Source organism: Falco biarmicus, chromosome 20 (genome assembly GCF_023638135.1).
Source record: "Falco biarmicus isolate bFalBia1 chromosome 20, bFalBia1.pri, whole genome shotgun sequence".
NCBI classification, from domain to species: domain Eukaryota; kingdom Metazoa; phylum Chordata; class Aves; order Falconiformes; family Falconidae; genus Falco; species Falco biarmicus.
In genome coordinates, this window is record NC_079307.1 from 3,221,909 (window position 1) to 3,244,548 (window position 22,640).

Consider the following 22,640-nt stretch of genomic DNA (forward strand, 5'->3'; position numbering starts at 1 on the left):
CAAGTGTGCACTTTTTTCCTCTTTGTCCTGGCAGAGGTTAGGTTCTTTCCTGTTCCACTCAGTTTCTCGTAGTCGTTATAAGAAAATAAGATGGAGTACTGTTTTCTGGAAGAAGTTTTATTATCAAATTATTTCTATACAGCATTTTTACCCTTGGTAGGGTAATACAGATCTGTGTATGCACTTGCTTGGAATTCAGTTCCACCATAAAAAGAAAATCAGCAAACACCACCTTTAGTGCAAATTAATGCCTTAGATTATATGGATTTTCTGTCTTTTTTTCTTTTTTCGTTTATGCATGTTTTCCTCTGAGCACTCTCCAAGTTCATCTTTGAATGAGGGAAGATTGTGCTTGTTACAAAAATAGGTAGCACTTCAATTTCTAGACAAGCGTCAGCTTTACAGTACAGTCGGAGGTAACTTATCAACCTCTAAAGTCCTTATTTCTTCATTAAATTCATGAAATTTCTTCACCCCTTCATGGGGCAAACCCATGCTTAATATTGCACAGACAGGGCATTAAAGCAGCAGAGGCTGTGTCAGGTGGGGAAGAAGCTCTCCACAAGGAGGAAGACCACCAGTGATGAGGACTGTTTCAATAATACATGTTCTTGTCCCACCAGCCTGCAGCAGGAGAAGGGAGAGGGAGGGCGGGGGGGAAATCAGTTATTTTTTCCTTAGAAAGGAAAATAATTGTTGGAAAAAAGTGGTCCATTTTTAAGTAGGCAGCTAAGGTAGGTGTGTAAGTGGGCAGGGTAGGAAAGGACACCTTATATTAAAATACTAAACTAGAAAAATCTACTTACTTCCTGGGTATCTTCTGATCAACAGCTTGCGGACTTCATCGTGGACCCATATCAAGATGGCAAATGGTACAGCCACAAACCAATACTGAAACCTGGCAGTGGGAGAAGAGGTTCTCATTCAGATGCATCTAACAGCTCAGCTGCATTTCTGGGGTCTCTGTGCTATCTGATGCCACTAAAAGAGAATCTGGACTTTTTGGCTTCGCCTGCCCCTAATTTAAGCACTCAGAAATAAGATTATGTGCATGTAAGCCTCCCAGTCTTAAGTAGTTACTAAATTAATTTATTCCAGATAATGTTCGGAAGAAAATGTTGCCTGGTGGTATTATAGTCTCTGAAGATGGCAGAAAAATGGAACTTTTCTGACAGTGATACATTTAAAATAAAACCTGCTTGCATAAAACGAGGTAAAATGCTATCTAATGTCACCAAAACATTGGGGATCCTGGAAAAAAATATTAAAATGTTTGTTCTACACAAGTAGGTTTCTGGATCCTCTGTAGTAAGTCTACTAGAAAAAGTAGTGCTTTTAGGGGGGAAACTATGATGCCCCTTTTGGTCAATAAATTGTCCACCCTGTTCTTCACAATGAATTTTCTTAAATATTTATCCTTGAATTGTGCTGCATGGGCACCCTGCTCCCATTCATCTGTTTCTGGCAGAATGGTATGTCCATGATTGTTTATATGCGGAGGGCAAGGGAAGCAAGCTAGCATCAGAACTCACCTCAGCGGGGTGAAGTTCAGGGCTGTAACATGTCCGAGACCATAGGTAAGAATCAGAGCAATTCCTATCTGGGAGAATATACCCACCCAGATGACTTTGTTCCTGCAAGAAAACCGAAGAGGAAGGGTTACACGCCTCTGGCCCTGCATAAAAACCCGATGCCATGCCATAATGCAAAGGCTGTGCCGCTTCCAGAGCAGTGCTTGCGCTCCAGTAGCGAGCCTGAGTGATCCGCTCAGATGATGAGTGCTGCAGGCTGTAGCACGAGACAAGCTGTAGACAGTGCAGCACTGTCTTACATTGCATACACCCGTGTCCTTCCTGGTGTAGCATTCCTGACCTACCTAGATTAAGGTAAGCTTTAGGTAGACATGTGGCATGTGTTAGTCATGCCTGCTAGCCACACGGTGAATGTGCGCATTGTGACTCAAATGTAAATGTAAGAAGGAAGTATACATAGGTGTAGGTTCTGTACCTGCAGATAAAGGAAAAAAATTTGCTTTCCTACCAGAAGCACTCTGAATAAATACCAGGTTTTGTATTTCAGTCCCAATAGATATTTTGAACTCCCTGGCTCCCATGGGACTGAAGGGTACAGAGTGTTCTGCAGAGGGCAGCCAGCACTGTCTGGGGTTGTTTGACCAGCTGGTGTTTCCTCAGCAGCTCAAGTTATCTCTGAGAGGTCCAAGTGTGCTATCTATTGATAACTACATAAAGAACTTAAGAAAATAATCTGGAGAGGAAACTCCCTTTTTTGTAGTAAACATTTCAATGAATGGAGAGTTAGTTTTAAGCGGATGCATTTTCAGAGTAACCAGTGCAATGTCTTTCTTTAAAGAAAACCCCACCATGAAATCATGAAAAGCGGGGTGAGGGGAGTTGTAATAAATATTGGTCTGAGATTTGCAGTAGCTTGAAGCCTAGTTTAGTCTTTGTTCAAAGACTGGATGTGAGTGGGCTGAATAACTGAGCTAACCTTCTTCCAATTAGCAGCAGGCTAACTTATCCTCTCGTGCATCAGGTAAAGGATCTGCAAAACTCACCTGAAAAGGCCCTGCTGGAAAATGGAATTTCTTCGTGTTTTCCTGATGATCAAATCGGCAACTTGCTGAATTGTGATGCTGACAAAGAAGGCAGTGTAGCCAGTCCACTGTAGGTACATCCTCTGGTATTTTGTCTGCAAAGTGAAGGAAAAATCAAGCAGCGTTATATCAGACACTCGTACCTTCTGCAAGCAACTGCAAACCTTGATATTGGGATTTCGGTTACTAAGGTGTAAATGCAGAGTTATTCCAGATTTAGGTACATAATGATCAGATTTTGGCCAGTTATTCTAGTCTGCTAGTGACTGTGGATGAGTCATGAGGCTGAAGCACGAGCCTGGTGTAAGGAGGTATTTAAACTGACTTATTAATGGCTTCTGCATCTTGTGATTTCTTGCAGAATGAGTGAGGGGGAGTGAAGAGTGAAAGGGGGAGGAAGAGTCTGCAAAGTACTTTATAGTAGTGCTGTTCAGAAGCAGAGCTGAGAAATTGTGATGGGCTTAAACATAAAGTCCAGAGAAGAAGGTGCATCTCCAGAGGCTTTGATTGAGAAGGCAGCAAATAGAAGAATGAATGAAAGAATGGAGTCTGAATGAGAGTGCTGGGTGGCAGGAAGCTCGGAATAGCCTATCCTGAGGGACCATTAGATGAAAACTAATTATTTTTGCATTTAAATCTCTCTCTCCTTCCCCAATCCCTTATTTTGGAGGGCAGTACAGAATTTTAAAGAAACTGTTGGGTGACAGTGCAAGGCTGTTTCAGTGCTTCTTTACCCATTGCTGTCCATATGAGTCCTCGAAGTCATTAATGGCATTGTTTTCCCAGTCAACTCGCACGCCAAGCAGCGTGTAAGGGAGGAAACCTTGTTCAGCATACACAGTAAAGTAGGTTACAAAGGCTCCCACTGACTGCATGATACCTGCAAAACCAAAGAGGTTGCAATGAGGAAGCAGCAAATTTTAGGAGCACTGGGGAATACACTGGCTATCAGTGTTATCTGTCTGCCAGGGCATGATACTTGCTATGAGTCTAAAGGTAGTTTTAGGGCTCTTAGTGCTCTAAGGTTCTTGACCTCTGTAGATAAAAACCTGTTGTATTGTTGAATAATGAATAACAGAAGGGAGTTAGTATGTTTACCTAGGAGAGCAGGAGGAGGAGCTGAGTTTCAGCTCCCCCTTTTCTAAAAAATTAATCAGTTTGCTGGTATGAGATAGCATTTCAGAGAACAGGTCAACCTACCGATCTGCAGATAGGAGTATATGGCGAGCTGCTCATTCACCAGCCTGTCTTTCCTTTTGTTACGAGGTCTCCTGTTCATAATATCGCTTTCAGCTTTTTCGTAGGCTAATGCAACAGAGGGGATCTACAACAGAAATAAGCTTTCAGAGTCTTGGAAACATTTGTCTGCTTCTCAGATGCTAATCAGAAAAGTTTCAGTTCTCAAGTGGTTCTGTTCTCTGTGTTGCCTTTTCAGTATACAGAGAGCAAATGAAAGAAGGATCCGTGTAGTATCCTCTTGACAGGTATAGAGGATTTGAGGGAAGTCTGAAACTGTTTCATAGGCCTGATGACCATATGATGATACAAAGGGCCAGAGCATACCGAAAACATCTTCCCCATCCCTTGGACTGGGCTCTGATGAAATGTCTGGTATTCATCCCCTGTAGTAACTGCAACAATCTGTGTGGTCTCTTGATTGAAACACACTGTTGTTTTGCATACTACTGAGTTTTGCTTGTCAGCATGGATCGGAAGTCTTTTCTTTCTGCTCCCCCTTTGCAGGTTTTCCTTTCTACTCTTCTTTCTCTGTACCTGCCTACTTTTAACCTAGCCCTCTACTCTTCAGCTAGCTTGTTATTCAGCTGCAGGGTAAGGCAGCTAAATCTTCCAATGTTCTGCGTGTCCCTTTGCACCCAGACCCTCTCATTTGTCATGATATTTTGGCAGAAAATAACTTAAAAGACCCCAACTTACAATGTCTGTGCCCAGGTCAATGAATAGGATGGTGATGGTACCAATGGGCATTGGAATGCTGGCAATAATGTAGATGAGAAAGGGACAAAGCTCAGCAATATTCTTAGTCAAGGTGTAGGCAATTGTTTTCTTCAGGTTGTCAAAGATTAGGCGGCCTGGAGGAAAAGGAAACACTTCTGTCAAAGCTAATTGTCAACAGTGTTTTCCAGAAAGAAGTTCCGTTTTAAACTAAATGGAGTGAAAACACGTACTGCTTATGTCTAATTTCTTCATATGTTTCCTCATGCATTTTGGGTGGGTGGTTGTTGTTTTTAAAAAAAAAAAACAAACTACTAATCTACCTTCCCTTGGAGCCTTCTGAAAATTCAAGTGAATATAAAAAATCTTTGAATGGGAAAAGCTGAGGGGAAAGTCCCATTTGGCAGTATGCTGTAATTTTAATGGAAAGCCCTTTACAAGAGAAGAAGAGTGGGATGTGGGCAGCTGTCATAGGTGGAGCATAGTTAAGGTGATGCGTGAGCAAGTAATGGAGTGAAAATGCAAAGAAAAGAGTTTGTATCTTTGTGAGGCTCAAAACTGCATTGTGACAAGATGGGAAGTGCTTTTGCCTGGAGCTTAAACAAGCAGCAACAGCAGACCAATGTTACATGTGAAAGAGGGGGGTCATTTCCTTGCTATCTGTCTGTCATGTGTCTATAAATTTAATTAATTCCCAGTTATTACAAATATCACAATCGCATTTCCAAATCCAGAAAGAAGAAAGGGGGGGTGAGCACAGGAGGGAAGGATCAGGAGGACCTGCCAGTGCTGTGTGGCTGTCAGCAGCTTTCAGCTAAGAAAGTGGATAGCAATATTATTTTTACCTTCCTCCACTCCTGTGACAATCGAAGCAAAGTTGTCATCCAGCAGTACCATATCAGCTGCGTTTTTAGCTGCGTCAGAACCAGCAATACCCATAGCAATTCCAATATCTGCTTTTTTAAGAGCAGGGGAGTCATTGACTCCATCTCCAGTCACGGCAACAACTGCTCCCTGGAACACACAAAAGGATCCAGACGTGGGTTCTTTGAGGTGATGGTGCTGTCTTCCCCTAAGGACAGTCTGCTTTCAGCACGCTCCCTGTCTTTAAATCTCTAGAAGAAAGATGCTGATGAGAAGTTTTGAGTCTTCTTTGTACCCACATAAAACATAGCCAGTGATCAGACAGACGCTAGGCATGATTAATACAGCAGCCTCAGACTTTTGTGTGATAGATGTCTGTATGTGAGTTTGGCATCTAGACTGTCTCCACAGAGAGATGGGAAATTTGGGGGTATGGTTTACTAGATCCTGAAGAGTAGGCAGGTGGATTTATTGCATTTAAAATGCACTTAATCTGACCATTTCTTTCTGTGGAATGTAAGGGGGCTTAAAAATGTATACATCTGTCTATATGTATATGGTCTATCCCTGTCTGAGCAGACCCAGGCTCATTTCTAGTATCTGTGGGAGAGTTTCGGTTGACAGTGTGTTCTTTGCCTTTTTTTGTGAAGTGCTTATAGAATCAGTTTTCATCTCAATTGTAAATTACGTAACTATTCAGTTAGGGACCTTTCTTATCTTACCCCAACAACTTCTAGTCTCTGCCAGTCTATGCTAGAATTGTGCTAGTAATCCAAAAGATGGAAAACTCTGATTATTCAACTCACCTTCTTTGTTCTCTTCCAGTGAAACCATCTACTGCAGCTAAAGGTCCTGTTCTAGCTGATGCAAAAGTTTGTGGCTTGATAGCAATACAGAGTGTTCCAAGGGGGGAAAAAGCCTGACAAACTGATTAATAGAAATACTGAATGTCCTGTCCCTGTGGGGATTTAGCACAGTGTCACTCCCTATAAATAATGCCATGTACAGAAGGGCTTATAAGCTCTAAGTACTAAACATAGCATGTAGACTGGCTGGCTGGAGTTGAGGGGGGCAGGGTATTCCTTTTCATTCTTTATGAAGAGCCAAATCTGCTAGGAGTGTGGGTATCTAAGCAGCACAGAATATATTTACCCCCTATCTGCCAAAGGCTATTCAAAAAGAAAATGAGAGGGGTGAAATTGAAAGATTTTATACTTTTTTCTTCTTCTTTTTTGCTTTCCTGAAAGCATTTCAGGCTTAAACCCAAAGAGCTGATAATTCTGATGGGAAAGCTTAGCTCTGGCATAATTACAAAAATAAAATAATGTTTTGTGCTGCATCTCCTCCTCTGCAAAGTTCAGGCATGGCAGTAGTGTGGTTTTCAGTTTGCAGCGTCTACTCGGAGGATGTCATATCTGAGGGCAGAATCCTTTGATATGACTATTTGCATCTTTTTCAGAGCTCTATACATGTCATTTCTTTCCCTTCTGCCTCTTGTGCTGGCTGCACTCCATGCTTCATTACATAATTTTGCATGTGGATGGGACAAACTCTCTTGAAATCCTGCTTTCTGTGGGTTGTTTTACAATCTTTGAAAGTAACATAGGTAAGGCTTGGTCCTGCATAAATCACGCTATGGTATTTTGTGGGATTCATACCTTATTTTCCTTCTAAATGTTCCTGTGGGCAGGAATTGCATAGGTCTAAATGGCCACAAGAGATGAAAAGATGTGGTAATGTGTTGCTTTTATCTGGGTTTAAAGAATTCCTGAGGGAAGGCTCCTTCCCAAAGTGTACAGTCTCTGCCCAGGAGGCTTTCTGCACAGCGCAGCAGCTTCTCAGAATGACACGCAAAAGACAAACCCTCGGTACAGCTCCAAGCCAGTTAAACTGGGGAGAAGCTCGTCCTGTCAATGGGAGTTCAGAGTCTGTAACAGGAATTTGAGTATCTTGGATTCCATCCAGGCAGTGTTTGCAGCAATGTTAGATAATGTTCTGGCACAGCGAAAAGAATATAAACAGAGCTTAGAGAGCACTGGAGATTGGCTTCCATCCTCTCACCTCGGGGATGTCCTCTGTGGAAAGCTACTGCCTCGTGAATGCCCTGTGGCCATATCTGCGCATAACCCTTTACACTTCTTACCTGCCTTTGACAGCCTTCAACTATAATCAGTTTCTGTTGGGGCGATGTCCGAGCAAAGACTATCTCGGAGTGGTTACACAAGATTTCATCCAGCTGCTGCAAGCTCATATCCTTCAGCTCCATCCCATTAACCACTGCTGCCGTGGCTTCTCTGTAAGGGCCGGGGGAAGGCTGGGTGAATTTTCACATCAAAAGGCTTAGATAAAAATAGTGCGCTCAGAGGATGCATGTGGCTTGACAGTAAGGAAAGCAGCAAATTGAGTTAATTTCGGAAGTGTTTGTTGTTAATCAGCAGGTGTTGAATGAGAGGCGCCGCAGAAATGCAGTGGATGCCAGTTACCTAGATACAGAGCGGGGAGCTGAGGCTTCCTCCCCGGCAAGCGTAACAGCAGAGAAAGAGGACACTTGGTGGGAGGGTGGGAGAGTGGAGAAGGAAGGCATCTGGGCTGTGAAGAGCTTTTATCTTTCTCTTGTGATGTTATTTCTCTCATGTTTAATGGGTGGAAGAAGAATTTGGACCCTGAGGGTCCTTAGGTCGCGTGATTCTGAATTGTGCCTTTCCTCTGTGTGTTTTGTCAGATGGGCTGTGACAGCAAACTCCAGCGTGATCTGCAAAGTGTAATCTGCTCGGTGTTCTTTCAAGGGGCAGCAAAGGTGAGAGCCACTGACCTGGACGTGTAGTTATTTAGGTAGAAGTGACATGTTGGATGGACATAATGGCTGGGAACGTGGCAAGAAACAGAAAAGCAGAAAGGAGCTGCGATGTACGTAGGGGCTGTAAGAGCCTTGTGGAGGGAGACGGTGAGGTGCAGCTTTCAGAAAGCAAACCCATACGTATCCCCTGCGCTCTCTTTGCTCTTACCGTCTGTTGACTTGCTCAACAGGAATGTTGAGGCGCTTGGCGATATCTTCCACGGTCTCGCTGGTGGCTGAAATGATACCGACGCTCTTGGCAATGGCCTTGGCCGTGATTGGATGGTCGCCAGTGACCATGATAACCTGAGGAAGGGACAAGCGCTCAGCATGAGTGACAAATGTGTGTGTAATGGCTGGAGCGAGATAAGGGGAAATATTTACTCTTGTAGACCAGGAAGCGGTTTAGAATCTGAACGTGAAAAGCTGTGCTATGTACACAACAACGACAGATTATGACTCTTAATTACTTAGTGCTGGATTGACGTCTGGTCTCTACCTCTTGTGATTGCTGCTATTTTATCAGGGTTGTAAAGGAAGAACTTGTCACAGGCAGCAAGGTTGGAATAGTGCAGAATAAAGAAGCCTTTATATAAGAAATTATATTGGCTATACTCAAAGGCTTGTTAGTTAGAATATTGTATCTTAAAATGGATCCTTGTGACTGAGGTGTCCTGACAGGTAAGATGTTTTTTTCTTGTTTTTCTTGAAGAAAAGTTGCCAGTTGCCACATCTGCCTTCAGACTACAAAAAGCTTCCTCAAGGTTGGGACTTGGGATTCATCTCATCTGAGATCACTAATTCTAAATACAGATTTTCCTTTATTTAGCTAGATTGCCTCTCTGCAGGTTTGCTTGTGGGTGCCCTGGGAGTGAAGTTAGGAGAATTACTCCTTCGGGTTCAACTCGAACACTTTTGAGATTAGTAATTCCTGTGCATAAAAGTTCATAACAGGTGTAGCCCTGCGCCCTAATGCCTTCTCAATAATTGTTTCTGTTATCTTTACTCTGTTTACAAGCAAGTCATTCTAGCTGGCACAGTTTCTGTACTCTAGAAATGGATCTGATAAGACAGTATCTGAGCTTTTCCGAATTTGGATTTCCAGTTTTGGGGTTCCATGCACTTCCTATAATGTGATTCCACTTAAATTAAACTGTTCTGACTCTCAGGGCTTTCAGGTCATTTCTTTAAGTTCCAGTTGTAGAATGTTATTAATGAACACTTAGATTCCTGGTAGTTGTTGCTAGAAAGATACTTAATGACATCCTGATGGAAGATCTTAAAAGTTATATTGATTCTTTCTGTAGAATCACCATATTTTTCATTGTAAATTCCCTACCTTGATCCCAGCACTGCGGCATTTTGAGACGGCGTCCGGCACTGTGGAACGCGGTGGGTCAATCATTGATAAGAGCCCCACAAAGCACAGGTTGTTGGTTGGGAAGTTCATGGAATCTGTGTCAAATGGGTAGGTGTCTGGAAACTCGTTTTCAGGCAGGTACAAATGGCAGAAACCTGAAAGGAAACTTAGGTTGATGTGATGTGCAGGAAGCAGTGGGGGAAAGAGAAGAGCTTGCTGTATTGCATCAGCTTTGTTCTTGTCCACAGAACTCCAGTGCGTTTAACAGTTAGCTTTTTCTGGAGGATTTTTTTTTCACCTGCCATTGTAACCTTCATATCAAGGTCCACCCAGAGTCAGTGTTTCATGGGGCAAAGCTAGCGATACTGCCAGCACAGAAGAGTGTTTTCCTTTGTGGACTCCTTATGGAGATTTTTGGCTGCTCCATGTGGCAGATAACATCAGTATAGCCTGGTAAGGGCATCCCTGCCGCAGGGATCTTGCAGCACATCGGTGTGGTTTTAACACTCTGCTTAGGAGGCTGTATGCTTTCCTTTTTTCCTCTCTACTGCAAGAGGAATGCAGTCCAGACACACTGGGTTGTACCAAGATTTAAAGCTCACTTCACACCACCATTCTGTCATAGTCCCTCTAGTTGGACTCACCCAGCACTCTCTCTCCCATGCCCCCCAGCTCCATGTATGCTGTTTGGAAAGCTTCTGCCTTTTCACTGTCTAGTGGTTCTTCTTTGCCGTTGATCATGATGGTGCTACATCTTTCCAAAATCCTCTCTGGGGCACCTTTCATCACCAGCAGGAAGCGTTTGTCGTTGGGATCATCAGTCTCATGAATGGAAAGCTGTGCACCACAAATGTGAAATGATTTGAAAGAGCATACGTGATCCTCATTTGGTTTTAGTTTTGGTCACTTTGCATGGAAATGATGTTTCTACTTTCCCATGAGAATATCGTACATTCCATTAAGTGAAATGAACTATATTTATTACAGTTTAATTTTCCTCTGTCATTGAATTATCCCACTAAGACTTCCAGGTTACAAATCGTTGCATTAGACCCAGTGATAGAAACAGTTTAAGTTGGAAACAATCTGACATAATTTCCAAAAACGGAACACACCTGGAATTTGTTGGTAGAGTTGAAAGGAATTTCAGCCACTTTCTTGTTCTGTGCTCTAATACTCATGACATCACCCAAAATGACTTCTGCAAATTTCAGCAGAGCTGTCTCAGAGGCATCACCTACCACAACTCTCTGTATGCACAAAAGAAGAAACCGTTTAGAGCAAACATACTTCTGCGCTTCCATCAGGAGAAGCTTGCGTGATTCTATAACATGTCCTATGCTTAAGCAGCAATGAATCTACATTGCTATTTTCAAGCTGTCCTCAAAAATTATTACAGTAATTGGGACATCTATTTTGCACTTGCTGCTAGACCTAAGCTACAGCACCCAGATGAAACCAGCATTTGATTCTGCGAAAGCAGATTTGCAATCATTTTCAGGTTTGTGTAGCAGCTTTGTAGTGCAGTTCTGGGGTAGCAGCAGGCACGTACGGGTGCACAAAATCAAATGACTTTGAGGAAAACATTGATGGAGTAAACAGTAGAAATAAGGGATTTGTTCTGGTAGTCTCGTTGCCAGAATTTGCTACCTTCAGCAGTCATGTGTGAAGACGTTAATTAAGGCATGTTTACCTTTTCTGTTTTGTTGTATTAATAGTGTAGTAATTACTAGTGTAGAAATTCTCGGTACTCGAATTGCCTTTTTCCTTATAGGGGCAGTTGTTCTTGTCTGTGTGGGGGTTTTTTTCTCTGTCTTTTTGTGAGTGTATAGCAATAATACTACTATAAATAGTAACTTAGAAGATTGTCTTCAGTAAGATGGAGGAGATTACTAAAACCAGAGAGAACAACTCATAGGTATTGCTCTTTCAGAGGAAGAGAAATAAGCTGATGTGACGTAGGCGGTACCTTCATTATTGGGAGATTCTCCTGTCCTGGTCTGAATTCTGCCCGGTTGCAGAGAGTTACAATTTTTGATAATGCTGTCCATGATGGAGAACTTTGATCAAAAGGCTGGGCTGAAAGAAAGCAAAAGACACATTGCATCCTTGAGCATATTACGTGATAGAAGTAGCAGCTTAAGTTTGAAACAAGATTGAACTATTTGCGGAAGAAAATGGTTCTTTTGAGAGGTTCTGTTAGGGAAAAGCAACTTGACACAAACCTTGACATCTCTTGGTTAGCAGTTCTGGCAAAGCTGCTTAGATTATGTTTATCTATTTGTTTCCCTACTAGATTTACGGTCAGCAAAAGGCTCTGGATTAGAAGCTCACAGACTAACTTTCTGTGAGTGGAGTTCAAATATTAATTCCTTTTTTCACATCTCTACATGGCTAAGAAGGGACTTCGCTGTTGCACACTACACTTCTGCATGGAAGGAAGATACCTGGTTTAGCTACCAAAAGGCATTCCCGTTTGAAAGCTGGTGGGTATGAAACACCACAGCTTTAATCAAGCAGTTGCCCCTGCCCATATGGCCCGTTGCCATATTTACCTGTTTGATCCTCACTGGTGTCAGCTGAGTAGATCTGATTATCAAACCAGAGGTGAGCAACAGTCATCCTGTTTTGTGTGAGGGTCCCTGTCTTGTCAGAACAGATGATGGAAGTGGAACCGAGTGTTTCTACAGCTTCCAAGTTCTTCACCAAACAGTTCTTCTTGGCCATCCGCTTGGCTGTCAGGGACAGACTCACCTGGCAGAAGTAAAGTCAGTTCAGCTCGCTGTCAGTGAGGTACAGTTACAAAACGATTCAATGAGGTTACATACTTCTGCTAGGGTTTTTGTTTGGGTTTGGTTTGGGTTTGGTTTTTTTGGGTTTTTTTTTAGGAAGAGAACATTTTTTCAAAATTATCTTTTGGCTGACTGCAGTGCATATTTTTTTTTCTTTCTTTTTTAATAGAGTTGTTAAGGTCAGAGGTTTGGCTGTAACTAGCACGAGTACATTTGCTGCTGAGAGGAACCTGCTTTCCTGCTGATGGAGATGAGAGTGTCATATCAGTTAAGAGGCTGTTTTAGATGGAAGAACATACGGGGGGGGGGGGGGGGGGGGGAGCTCCTAATCATCAACTTAATGAATCCTGAAATTATCCTCTTCATTATTGCAGTCCTGCTGGATGTTCATTGTTGGTGTACTTCAGAGCTAGCAGGGCTCAGCGGGTGTGCTGCTTCTCAGCCAGGGATTTTAGTGATGCCTTGTTTGTGTTAGTAAGCGGAATTTTCATGCAACTTTTAGGGTGCAATATCCTCATTTCCAAATAGGAACAGGTTGTGGGGAAATGAGTCATATCCTTCTACTGGTTAGCAATTGAGGGAGAACAGTACTTGGAGGGCCTTATTTCTTCAAGTTGCAACTTTTAAGATTAATGGCTCAGTGATGCCAGAATTCCCAAATGAAACGTTTATCCTTTCAGTTTCATGGAAAAAAAACCCACCCCTATTTCAGACTCAGCTCAGCCAAGTCACTTAATAGGTAACTGTTCTTCACTGGTTAGTGTGGCACTGTAATGGAGTTATTTGTGTGTGTGAAAGGCATTTCGGCCACTTTCTTGTTCTGTGCTCTAATACTCATGACATCACCCAAAATGACTTCTACAAATTTCAGCAGAGCTGTCTCAGAATGAATCGTGGTAATGACTGAAGGATTACAGTGGCAACCACCAAATTCTCACACAGACTTACCGTTACTGTGGCTAGCAGTCCCTCTGGCACATTTGCCACAATGATGCCAATTAGAAAGATGATGGAATCCAGAATCTTGTATCGCATAGAAACAGATATAATGAAGAAGAGAACACCAATGGAAATGGCCACTCCTGCCACCAGGTAGACAAAGTGTTCTATCTCAATAGCAATGGGTGTTTTCTCGTTTCCTACTCCTGATGCCAGAGAGGCGATTCGCCCGATGATTGTGCGATCCCCAGTGTTGATTACAATGCCAGTAGCAGTGCCTGCAAGGAAATAAGACTGTCAGCTCCAGGAGAGGCTACTCCTATCTTCTGTACCCAGTACTGATCAATTGACACCCTCCTTAGCTTTAAGATGCCTGAGACTTCACCCCAGAATTACATTATTGCCCTTAAAAATCTTACAGCTCTGTCGGTCACGAAAGATGTAAACTATTTTCATTAATTAGTCATCTTTGATTGCACTGCCGTAGGAATGTAGCATTATCCTGGGCACTGTACAGCCTCGTAGCAGATGGTCAGTCAGGTATGGCACACGTAGCTTTTAGTGCTGAGAACAGGAGCAACACCTTTATGTGTGCAGAGCCCTAACGCAGAAGCATCCACAAGTACTTAGAGGCATCTGCAATTTGATATTCCTAAAGAATGTAATGGGAAGACCACAAGGAAGCAAAAAATTGATTGTTGCACCCATAACTAGACTAGGTGTTAAGACACATCTCACTGGTTGATACCAAGTGTGACCAGCCTAGTGCTTAAGGCTTTATTTTGGTGTGCTTGGGACAGGAGTTTCTTGTGAGCCATTAAACCTTTCTGGAATTACTTGAAGCAGAATTGCTTAGCATGAGTTAGCAGTATCGTGCAGCACTGTCTGCAGGTGCCGTTCCTGGGGTCCCCTCTCTTTGTACGCACCTTCCACGCAGGTGGTGGAGTAGAACGCGATGTTCTTGGTCTCCAAGGGATTATCATGGGTGAACTCGCAGGAACGAGACTGTGGTTCTGATTCCCCTGTGAGTGAAGAATTGTCCACCTTTAATGAAATGAAGACATGCCCACATTAAAGTTAGCAATATGCAGTTACATCTCGCCCAGAAGGCAAGGCGGCAGCACGTCTACTAATGGGCAACAGGACCATCATCTCTGGGTGCCTTTTCTCTGGGAGAGTTGCCATTGTCACTGAGAGAAACTGTTCCTGTGGGGATTCAGTCAGCGCTGTGTGTCTGTTGGTGGGATTTTCAGTAGCAGGCTGAAAGCAGCCGTCTTTTGAAGATCTGCCTCCAGGTCTGTGGAAACGCTTAATACTGGATTGGTGCTCCTGCCTCTGTCCTGACAAAGAGCATTGTTAGAACATGGTATGGACCAAAAGGCTTCCTTTGACATCCAGGGAGTGGGGATGGTAGTCTCAGATGAGCTGAGCATCACGGTGTAACTTCTGCACTCTATGCACTCTGTGATTTGATTAGATTCTGTCTAATTAAAGCTCTAATAACTCAGTGGGTGCACAGAAATTCTCTATATGTAATAAAAGTCTCTAAACCATGTTTTTCCTCTTTTCCCATGTTCTTCAAAGTACTATTTACCTTACAACCCTGAGTAAAGATCAGACGAATATCCGCTGGGATCCTATCTCCACCCTTTATTTCCACGACATCCCCAACCACCAGCTGGTTTGCAGGCAGTTCCTTCTTTTCTGCATCTCTGATGACAAGAGCTTGCTGAAAGACATAAATGTGACAACAATCAGCATTGTGTCTTCTTCTAAACCTCCTACCAAGAAGTATGTTCGAGTTGGGCTTTATTGCGCTTTTGACACTTTGAGGTGCAATATTAGAATGAACTTCTGTTTCAAAGGCAGTGGGTGGTTCTCACCTGTGGAATCATTTTACTGAAGCTGGCCATGATGTTTGTGCTTTTGGCTTCTTGATAGTAAGCAAAGATACCAGTGAGTATAACGACCAGTGCCAGGACTACTCCAAGGTAGAGCTAATCAATAAAAGACATAATCCAGTTAATGTAAGTCACGCTCAGTAATTCCTCCGTTAGAATAAATCATAAATAAGGTATTGGTCAGGTTAAAAGTTGGCTTAAGAAAAGAACTTCCAAGTTTTCCCTTGCTAATGAGTAAATATATATATATATATATATAAATTAAGCTTTTTGAGTATGAAAAGGGTTTCTAACAGCAAGTTTTCCATCTCTCTAAAAGCCTTCTCTAAACTACACCTGACACAAACCCAGACAAATTATATTACTAGCAGAGTGTAACTCAAATCATAAGGGAGTCGGAGTCAAAAGACTCCGGAGTTCTTTGTGGACTTAGTATCGCTCTTATGAGTACTCAATTCTTACAATTACGTATAGTGGTTATAAAACCTTTGGATAGGCACTCTTAGACGGAAGTGGTATGTCAGGTATTTGTGCATTTATCAGAACTGTTCAGCAGTGGAGGGAGAGACCTGAAAAAGTATAAGGCCTCCTTGTAGTTACTGAATAACTGTGAAGTAGTATTTAAATTATTTAGATTGTCAAAGGGTCAAATACTCTGTGGTTATTCAACTACTTACATTGTCAAAGGGTGATTCAGCTCCCTGTGCAAGCTGAATGCCAAAGGAAATCCAGGAGAAGACAGCTCCTATCCATAAGAGGATGGAAAACCCTCCCACCATCTGCTTGAGGAACTTAATGATTTCAGGGGTGGCTTTGGGAGGAGAGAGGGAGTTGGGACCATCCCGAGCCAAAATCTCTGCTGCTCTTGCACTAGAGAGACCCTGCAAAAGTAAATGACAGCTTTAAAATGAATTCACAGAAAACCAGATTATTTTTTTTTATCTCAACTGAGAACAAAATTCACATGCTGTTTTTATCTTAAATGTTGCATCACAGCTCAGCTGCAGTAGCCTGCACCTTTGATTTCCAGGCGTTCTGATTTCAAAGTGGTCACACTTAATTATCTGTTACGAAGAAACAAGTATTTTCTGTACTGGAGCATTGAATTTGGGGCGGTGTCCGTTAGGAGTTTCCATTTTGTCAGGTATCTATCAAGTATACCTGTACTAAGCGTTTGGAAAGCTGGGGGGGAAAGAGACATCAGTTCTTTTGCTGCTGTTTCTGCATTTCCACCAAGATATTTGTAGTTCATGGGTGTCATGAAATTCGTGTCTGTACTCTGGCCACATTGCAGTGCTTTGATATTCGAGTGTTAGGTGTCGAAGGGACTCGGGTGCATAGTTTCTTAAATCTAGTGTTTCCTTCAAGGTAAAATCATTTCCAGTGCACTCTTTTACTATAAATGGTTACAGGCACTGCTGGTGAAAAACTAGCTGTAGTGAAATCAAAATAGCAGGTAAAAATTTGAGAAAAGCTGAGGTCCTGGTGCAAACTTTGAGGTCATGTTTTGTGCAAGGATTTTGATTTCAAAATGGTAGCTTAGACTTCTTCAGGCTTGAGAGAAACTCCGGTTTAAATCCAGGTCAGTGCTGCATGTTGACTTGTTGGTTTAGGCTTTATTGGGAGCGTGAATGCTTGTGTCCGCACGTACGTCTGTTGATGGGGATGCCTTCCTGCTGCCTCTAGGAAGCTTTGGCTAAGCCAGAGGCAACCTAAGGCAACTAATTAAGGTGGTTTCTTGGTGATGCCTTATGGACTTACTTTGTTGATGCTCGTACCGTACTTTTCCTCCAGTTCTGAAGTGCTGAGTTTGTGGTCATCCTGGATTCCAAAAGAAAGAGAAGATGATCGTGAGAAAAATGTCAGTATTGAAATCTTTATTTCAGGATCCAGTGACTGTTCAAACTACCTGGATCTTGGAGCAGGGATCCAGTGGTTAGTATGACATCCCGCTTTCCTCAATAGACAATATGCAATTTGCATATGGATAAGTAAAATATCTTCCAGTGGAAGATGCTATTTCCTTTTCGATTTTTAAGAGTACTTTTGTAAATAGCTCCCTCCTCCAGCAAATCCGTCACAAGGACAGAATGGTGTTTTCATGTTAATACTGCCTGCAACAAATGTCTGTGCTTCTTTTAAATAAATAGTTCCTCTTTACATGCTACAGGACTCAAGCATTCAGTGCCATAGGAAATATATTAATAGAAGAGAGAGCGTGGTGTCAGAATATGTATGAACAATCTTTGCACTTGATGGACAAGGTACGGTGTGTGAAATCATTCGCCACAGTCTGGTAGAAAGAAGCAGCAGGTTCTAACCACAGGTAAAAAGGGTGTGGGAGAGGGAAATCTCAAAGCTCTTCTCTTTTCCCTGCAGTGGCACCTCTGTGGTATCACTGACCCTATTATATCTGGTCTCAAACTGAGATTTAGAAGCCAAGGGTTTGAGAGCTCTCACAATAGTTTTCACAGGATGATTCACTGGTACTTGAATGTGTCAGTGAACTTGCCTGTGCTTTGGTTTCTCATTAGAAACATGAGAGTAATCATATGTGCCCCGGTGGCAAGGGTAAGATACACTGCGAATTATTTACTTAGTACTGGGTAGATCTGGAAACACAGTGGGTAAACTGATGGCCAGTTTGGGGGTTTCCTTACCATTTAAGTACTATGTAGCCCATAAATAGCATCTCCTTTGAGTTGTTCTCAAAGCAGTTCAGAAAAAAGGTCACTATATTTTTCAGATTCATTTTTCAGATTGGGAAACTGAGTGTCTAGAGGGGAAGCAACTTTTCCAAGATCAGTCAACAGGTCAGTAGCAAGCCAGAAGTAAAATACAGGTTTCTTGAGTTCAGTGTACTGTCCTTGAAGTACAGGGCAGCTAGTTTGGGGAAAAAAAAAAACAAAAACCACCACCCTGTGCTTATAACTGAGGCATGCTTTTAGATCCCTGGAACAAAATGTTGTGCTTCTACCCTTCCCTGTTTCCTGGCTGACTGTGCAAGTGGCAGTTCACAGGAGAAATACTGATTACAGTTACTCCATGTGGCAAATAACTCCTCTTTAGGGAGATGATGTTCTGTACCATTGGGGGCTTAATTAAGCCAGAATCATTCTTTCATTGTAAGTATTAATCTTGCACAACTTTTTTTCTGGCACATTTCAGGAGCATGAGGAAGTTAATCCTTCCCTGTGCTAGGGTTTTTGGTGCAGCTTGGCTCTGTTAAAATGATAGTGCATCGGCGTTTCGCTCGCCTTCGCCAGATTTCGTTCCAGAGGCTGTCCTACCAGGTCTGGCGGGAGCTTAGCCACACTCACCAGGTCCAGTTCTTTCTTAAGGTCTTCTGTCTTCTTTTTTTTCTTGTTGCCTTTTAAGTCTTTGTACTTCTCCTCTTCATCTCCAATCTCTGTTTTTTCTAGATCTTTTGTCCCGTAAATCTCGACTGAGTAAACATCAGACTTTTTCTGTAAAAGAAATACAGTTTTGGCATTGTTGTGAACATCTGCTGGGACTTGAAGGAAGCAGTAAAAAAATACCACAAGCAAGTCATACTCTGAAAAATCTACTTCTCTTAGACAAGCTACAAGTTGCTACCATCTCCTTCTCCTGGCAGCTTAAAGTGCTAGTTGCTGTCTTATCCTGAGATCTCTCCGGCGTGTGTTACAGTAATTATGGTCAGGTCTTCAGCAGATGTAAATTACAGTGATTCCTTTAGAGATGTGCAACACCTTTAGCAGTTTATGGTCTAACACAAAGTGTAGGAATACTGCCCAGGGTCTCAGCATTGCTAATGAAAACCATTAAGTCAGTTACCAGCTCCAAGAAGGGATCAATGTAAAAGCAGAAGATTTTTAAAAGGAAAAGGGGTCAGAGAAAACACTCACTGAGAACTTGCCAGTTCCCGGAGCTTTTTATATACATGACTTCAAGATTTACTTTTGTTTTATAAATAAAATTAACATTTACACATTTACATTCGATCATGTGGTGAGAGATGGAGGCAAACACCATACTGGTAGCTGAGGAGAAGCAAGTCTCTGTCACATGGAGCTCCGAACTGACAGGGAATTAGCAAACTCCTCGCTCCTTTTGGCTGATCTGGTATCAGGTCCAGGGAACTGCTATACCTAGGGGAGCTAGTGTTTTGCTTTTATTCATAACTTGGGGGTTGTTCTGTTTCCTAACTTCAAGATAATACTGTAGTCTGAAGGGCAAACTTCCTGTGTTGCTAATTTACCAGCTTCTATAATCATAACGTTCCAGATCCTAATTATCTTGTAAACTACATGCCATGCCTTGGAAGAACTATTGGTTGACCCCATTTCAGAGGCTTCCTTACAGATTAACAAACAGAGCTTCATGAGAGTCATACTGGATCTTATCTGATGGTGTGCTTCATTAGTGGGACAGATGAGCGCGGAGGCTGCTGCTGTCTGTCTGCCTGTGTGTGTCTGTCTGAACGAGCACACACACACTCTGCAGGGCATTTGTCAGTGTTCGGACTCCTGCAGAGGTACTATGTCAGGTGAGTTGGGAGCAGACATCTGAATTACATCCAGGCTAAACCAGAGCGCTCAAGTAAGGGAAACAAGAAGTCAAAAAAAAAAAAAAAAGGATTGAGACATCTTATTACTTAATATTATTCTGAACTGAAAAGTAGCATCTTATCCTCAGATGCCCTCTTGTTACAGGAATCTTGAAGTCTTGACATTGTATCTCGAGGAAGGGAAAAGCTAAGAGCTGATGAGTAGTTTGAGGAGTCGAAAGTCTTGAAATCCTTTTCCTTAAAGCATTTGAATTTGCTTGGTGATAATGTAACCCAGATAAAGGACATGTCTGTTACAAGAAGTTCTATTTTTTCTATCTTCCCAAAGATTCACAGTCTGGTTTATCTATTGGGATTTTTTCCTTCACCTTCCTCCTCCTTCTCCTCCCCCTCTCTTTAACTATCCCACCCAAAAATCTGTTCAGCTTCTCAAAGCCCCATGAAGTAGAGAAGCAAGAGAGAAAGAAAACAGCTCTCTCTTGTGAGAACATAGCAGGTGGAGAACAATAAAGAAGATTAATGAAGTTAGTAAACTGTATTGATCACTTCTATGCATGATCTATGATTAATCTTTAACCTGCAAATTTTCACAAAATCTCAGACTTTTTGCAAAAGGGATACTGATCATGAATCTCTTGATTATGAAACAAGTCAGTCCTAGAATTCTCCCTTATTCAATCTTCTCTCTTTACTTTTTAGGGTTAGAGGTGCATACCCATCTACAGTGAAAACTTTAGTCATTATACTGGATGCCCAACAGCATCTAGTGTTAGTTCCATTTTTCTCTGAGCTCGTATTTATAATATACATGTGTATATTAAAATTTAAATTAATGCTTGTTCTTAAGAAGAAACATATGCAGTAGGAGCAAATCTGTGAACAGTGTACTCACCTTTACCATCCTGGTGGAGTGTATTCCTTTCCCAATGAGTGAAACAGCCAAGCTAAAGTCTCTGGATGAAAAGCAGAAGCCCAGCTGGCGAATGAAGTGGCTCAGAGGAGTTTTGGCTGTTGGAGTGCAAAAGCTCCCAGAGGTGGTAGTTCCCTCTCAGCTGGCAAGCAGACGTTAGCTGGAATCCTGCTTGCACTTCGGCATCCTTCAGGCAGGACGAGTTTGTTGTCCAAAGCCTGTGGAGAAAGAGCACTGTTTGCTAGTGCTTTATAAATCAGCATCTTGTGCTGCCACTCCACCCCTCCCCTTCCAGGTCCAGCCCATCTTCTGTTTCACCTGTAGTAGGTGGAAAAATACCACAGTAATGGGCATGTGGGTTTCAGGTCAGATAGTTTCTAATTATTCCTTTGTAGTGTTTGCTCGCAACTAGGGAACGGGTATATTATTCAACTTGCTAGAAGCAAAGAGTTTCTTTCTTTCAGAGACTTCCCAGCACGGGGCTCCCCTTCTGATTTCCAGCTCTTGTGGCAATGTATGGCAAGGTAGAGCAAGTCTGCGCACATTTTGTCCTGCCCCTTCACATAATGTTCCCTTTGCTTGCCCTAAAAGTCAGCTCCCTGCCCTGTTCAGGTACTAATAGGGATATAGTAGAGCTGTGCTCCTTCAAGCCTCTTAGCTTGGACTTCACTTCTAATTCTTGCATTGTATTTGTTGTGTTTTTAACCTTCATGCTTAGCTGGAAAAAAGCACTTCCTGGTGCATTTTCAGCAAGAGCGTTTACCTGAACAGCTTGCTTAAATTGTTTGTCTTGTACCAATTACAAGCTTCCATACAGGACTGATAATGAGGTTTATGATACTTTTGATACCTGGCGTGTCTCATCACTTAGAAGTAAAGTTAACAATTGCTTCAGCTCTGAGATTTAACTGACAAAAAGGATGAGTCAAACATGGTGAAAGGTTTTATGTACTTTAACGTTATTTGGGGGAAGGCTTGTCTTGCGTCTGACAGAACTGGTCTCACTAAACTTCAAACCATTTCAGCAGTTGGTCTTTATATTATATAATTCATGAGCTTCAAATTGCATTGTTTGAGACGTGAGGTACCACAGTCGCTAGCAGATGACTCAAATTGTGGTGAGAGATACAACATGTTAATGGAGATAAGTAATGTTTAATGTTTCAAGCCTTATGTATAAGCTGTTAGTGCAGGGAAGACAACCAAGAAACATCCTTTACAACTTCAGCAGGAGCATGAATAAATGCATGTTCGAATCACAGACTGGGTTCCAGTGATTAGAGTATCATACCTCCTTTAAATGACACATATTAAAAAAGCAAAGACACTTCCATTTGTTGGTTTATGTGTATTGGTCCTTTTCCATGTCATTCTTTAATCTTAGAATGTTACACAAGATACAGAAGTGAATCTGGAGAGGTTTTGCATTCAGCTTCTGCTGTTTGTTGTATTGCTAACTGGAGTGTGTCCTGGAGTTGAATATAAAGCTTTTTTATATGTATGTAAGTATTGGAGATTTTGCTCTTGCATGTGGCACATATTGTAATAATATCTTGACTGTGAATCTGCCTGTGTTGTGTTACCCGTTACTGAGAGTGTCCCCTGGACTGCTGGAAAAGATACTGGAGCAAGACAATCAAAAGGTACAGTGAGTGTATCTGACATGAAACTAGACTGCTGAGGCTGGAAGTGGTGGGGATATGTGAAAGGAAACGTGGGCTTGGAAACAGGGAAATGCCTTCCAGGAATGCAGTTGAGTTGTCCGTCAGATCCATTGGTAAAGACAGTGGGCTGCAAAATGTCAGAACAGGGCTAGCATACTTTTATTTTGTTCATTTACAGTTTTTAACTGGGAACTGAGATTTCTAACCCAGTGGCAAGAAATAGCTGGTAGATGGAAAGCAAGAATGTGTATCGTTATA

General features: G+C 42.2%; 2 protein-coding genes across 2 annotated transcripts in view; one reads left to right on the forward strand and one right to left on the reverse strand.

Moving 5' to 3' along the window:
- SCN3B (sodium voltage-gated channel beta subunit 3) overlaps nucleotides 1-22,640 on the forward strand; it is a 55,760-nt gene that overhangs the window by 604 nt on the left and 32,516 nt on the right. The window lies entirely within an intron of this gene.
- ATP12A (ATPase H+/K+ transporting non-gastric alpha2 subunit) lies at nucleotides 104-20,944 on the reverse strand. The gene is made up of 23 exons (XM_056322713.1): nucleotides 20,701-20,944; nucleotides 18,580-18,726; nucleotides 17,021-17,080; nucleotides 15,937-16,140; nucleotides 15,242-15,355; nucleotides 14,953-15,087; nucleotides 14,285-14,402; nucleotides 13,368-13,636; nucleotides 12,183-12,381; nucleotides 11,597-11,706; nucleotides 10,743-10,877; nucleotides 10,272-10,464; nucleotides 9,607-9,782; nucleotides 8,437-8,573; nucleotides 7,575-7,725; nucleotides 5,413-5,581; nucleotides 4,550-4,704; nucleotides 3,815-3,938; nucleotides 3,349-3,494; nucleotides 2,576-2,709; nucleotides 1,533-1,634; nucleotides 807-898; nucleotides 104-624 (listed from the first exon to the last, which is right to left on the reverse strand). The coding sequence occupies exons 1-23, from the start codon at nucleotides 20,707-20,709 to the stop codon at nucleotides 596-598; spliced, it is 3,108 nt and encodes a 1,035-aa protein (XP_056178688.1). The 5' UTR covers nucleotides 20,710-20,944; the 3' UTR covers nucleotides 104-595.

Excerpts from the sequence above, each read along its gene's own strand:
- ATP12A (XM_056322713.1), bottom strand. Across the intron at positions 15,088-15,241 it reads TCAGTAAAATGATTCCACAG|CAAGCTCTTGTCATCAGAGA; the intron begins GTGAGAACCACC and ends TATGTCTTTCAG. Across the intron at positions 2,710-3,348 it reads ACTCATATGGACAGCAATGG|ACAAAATACCAGAGGATGTA; the intron begins GTAAAGAAGCAC and ends TTCACTTTGCAG.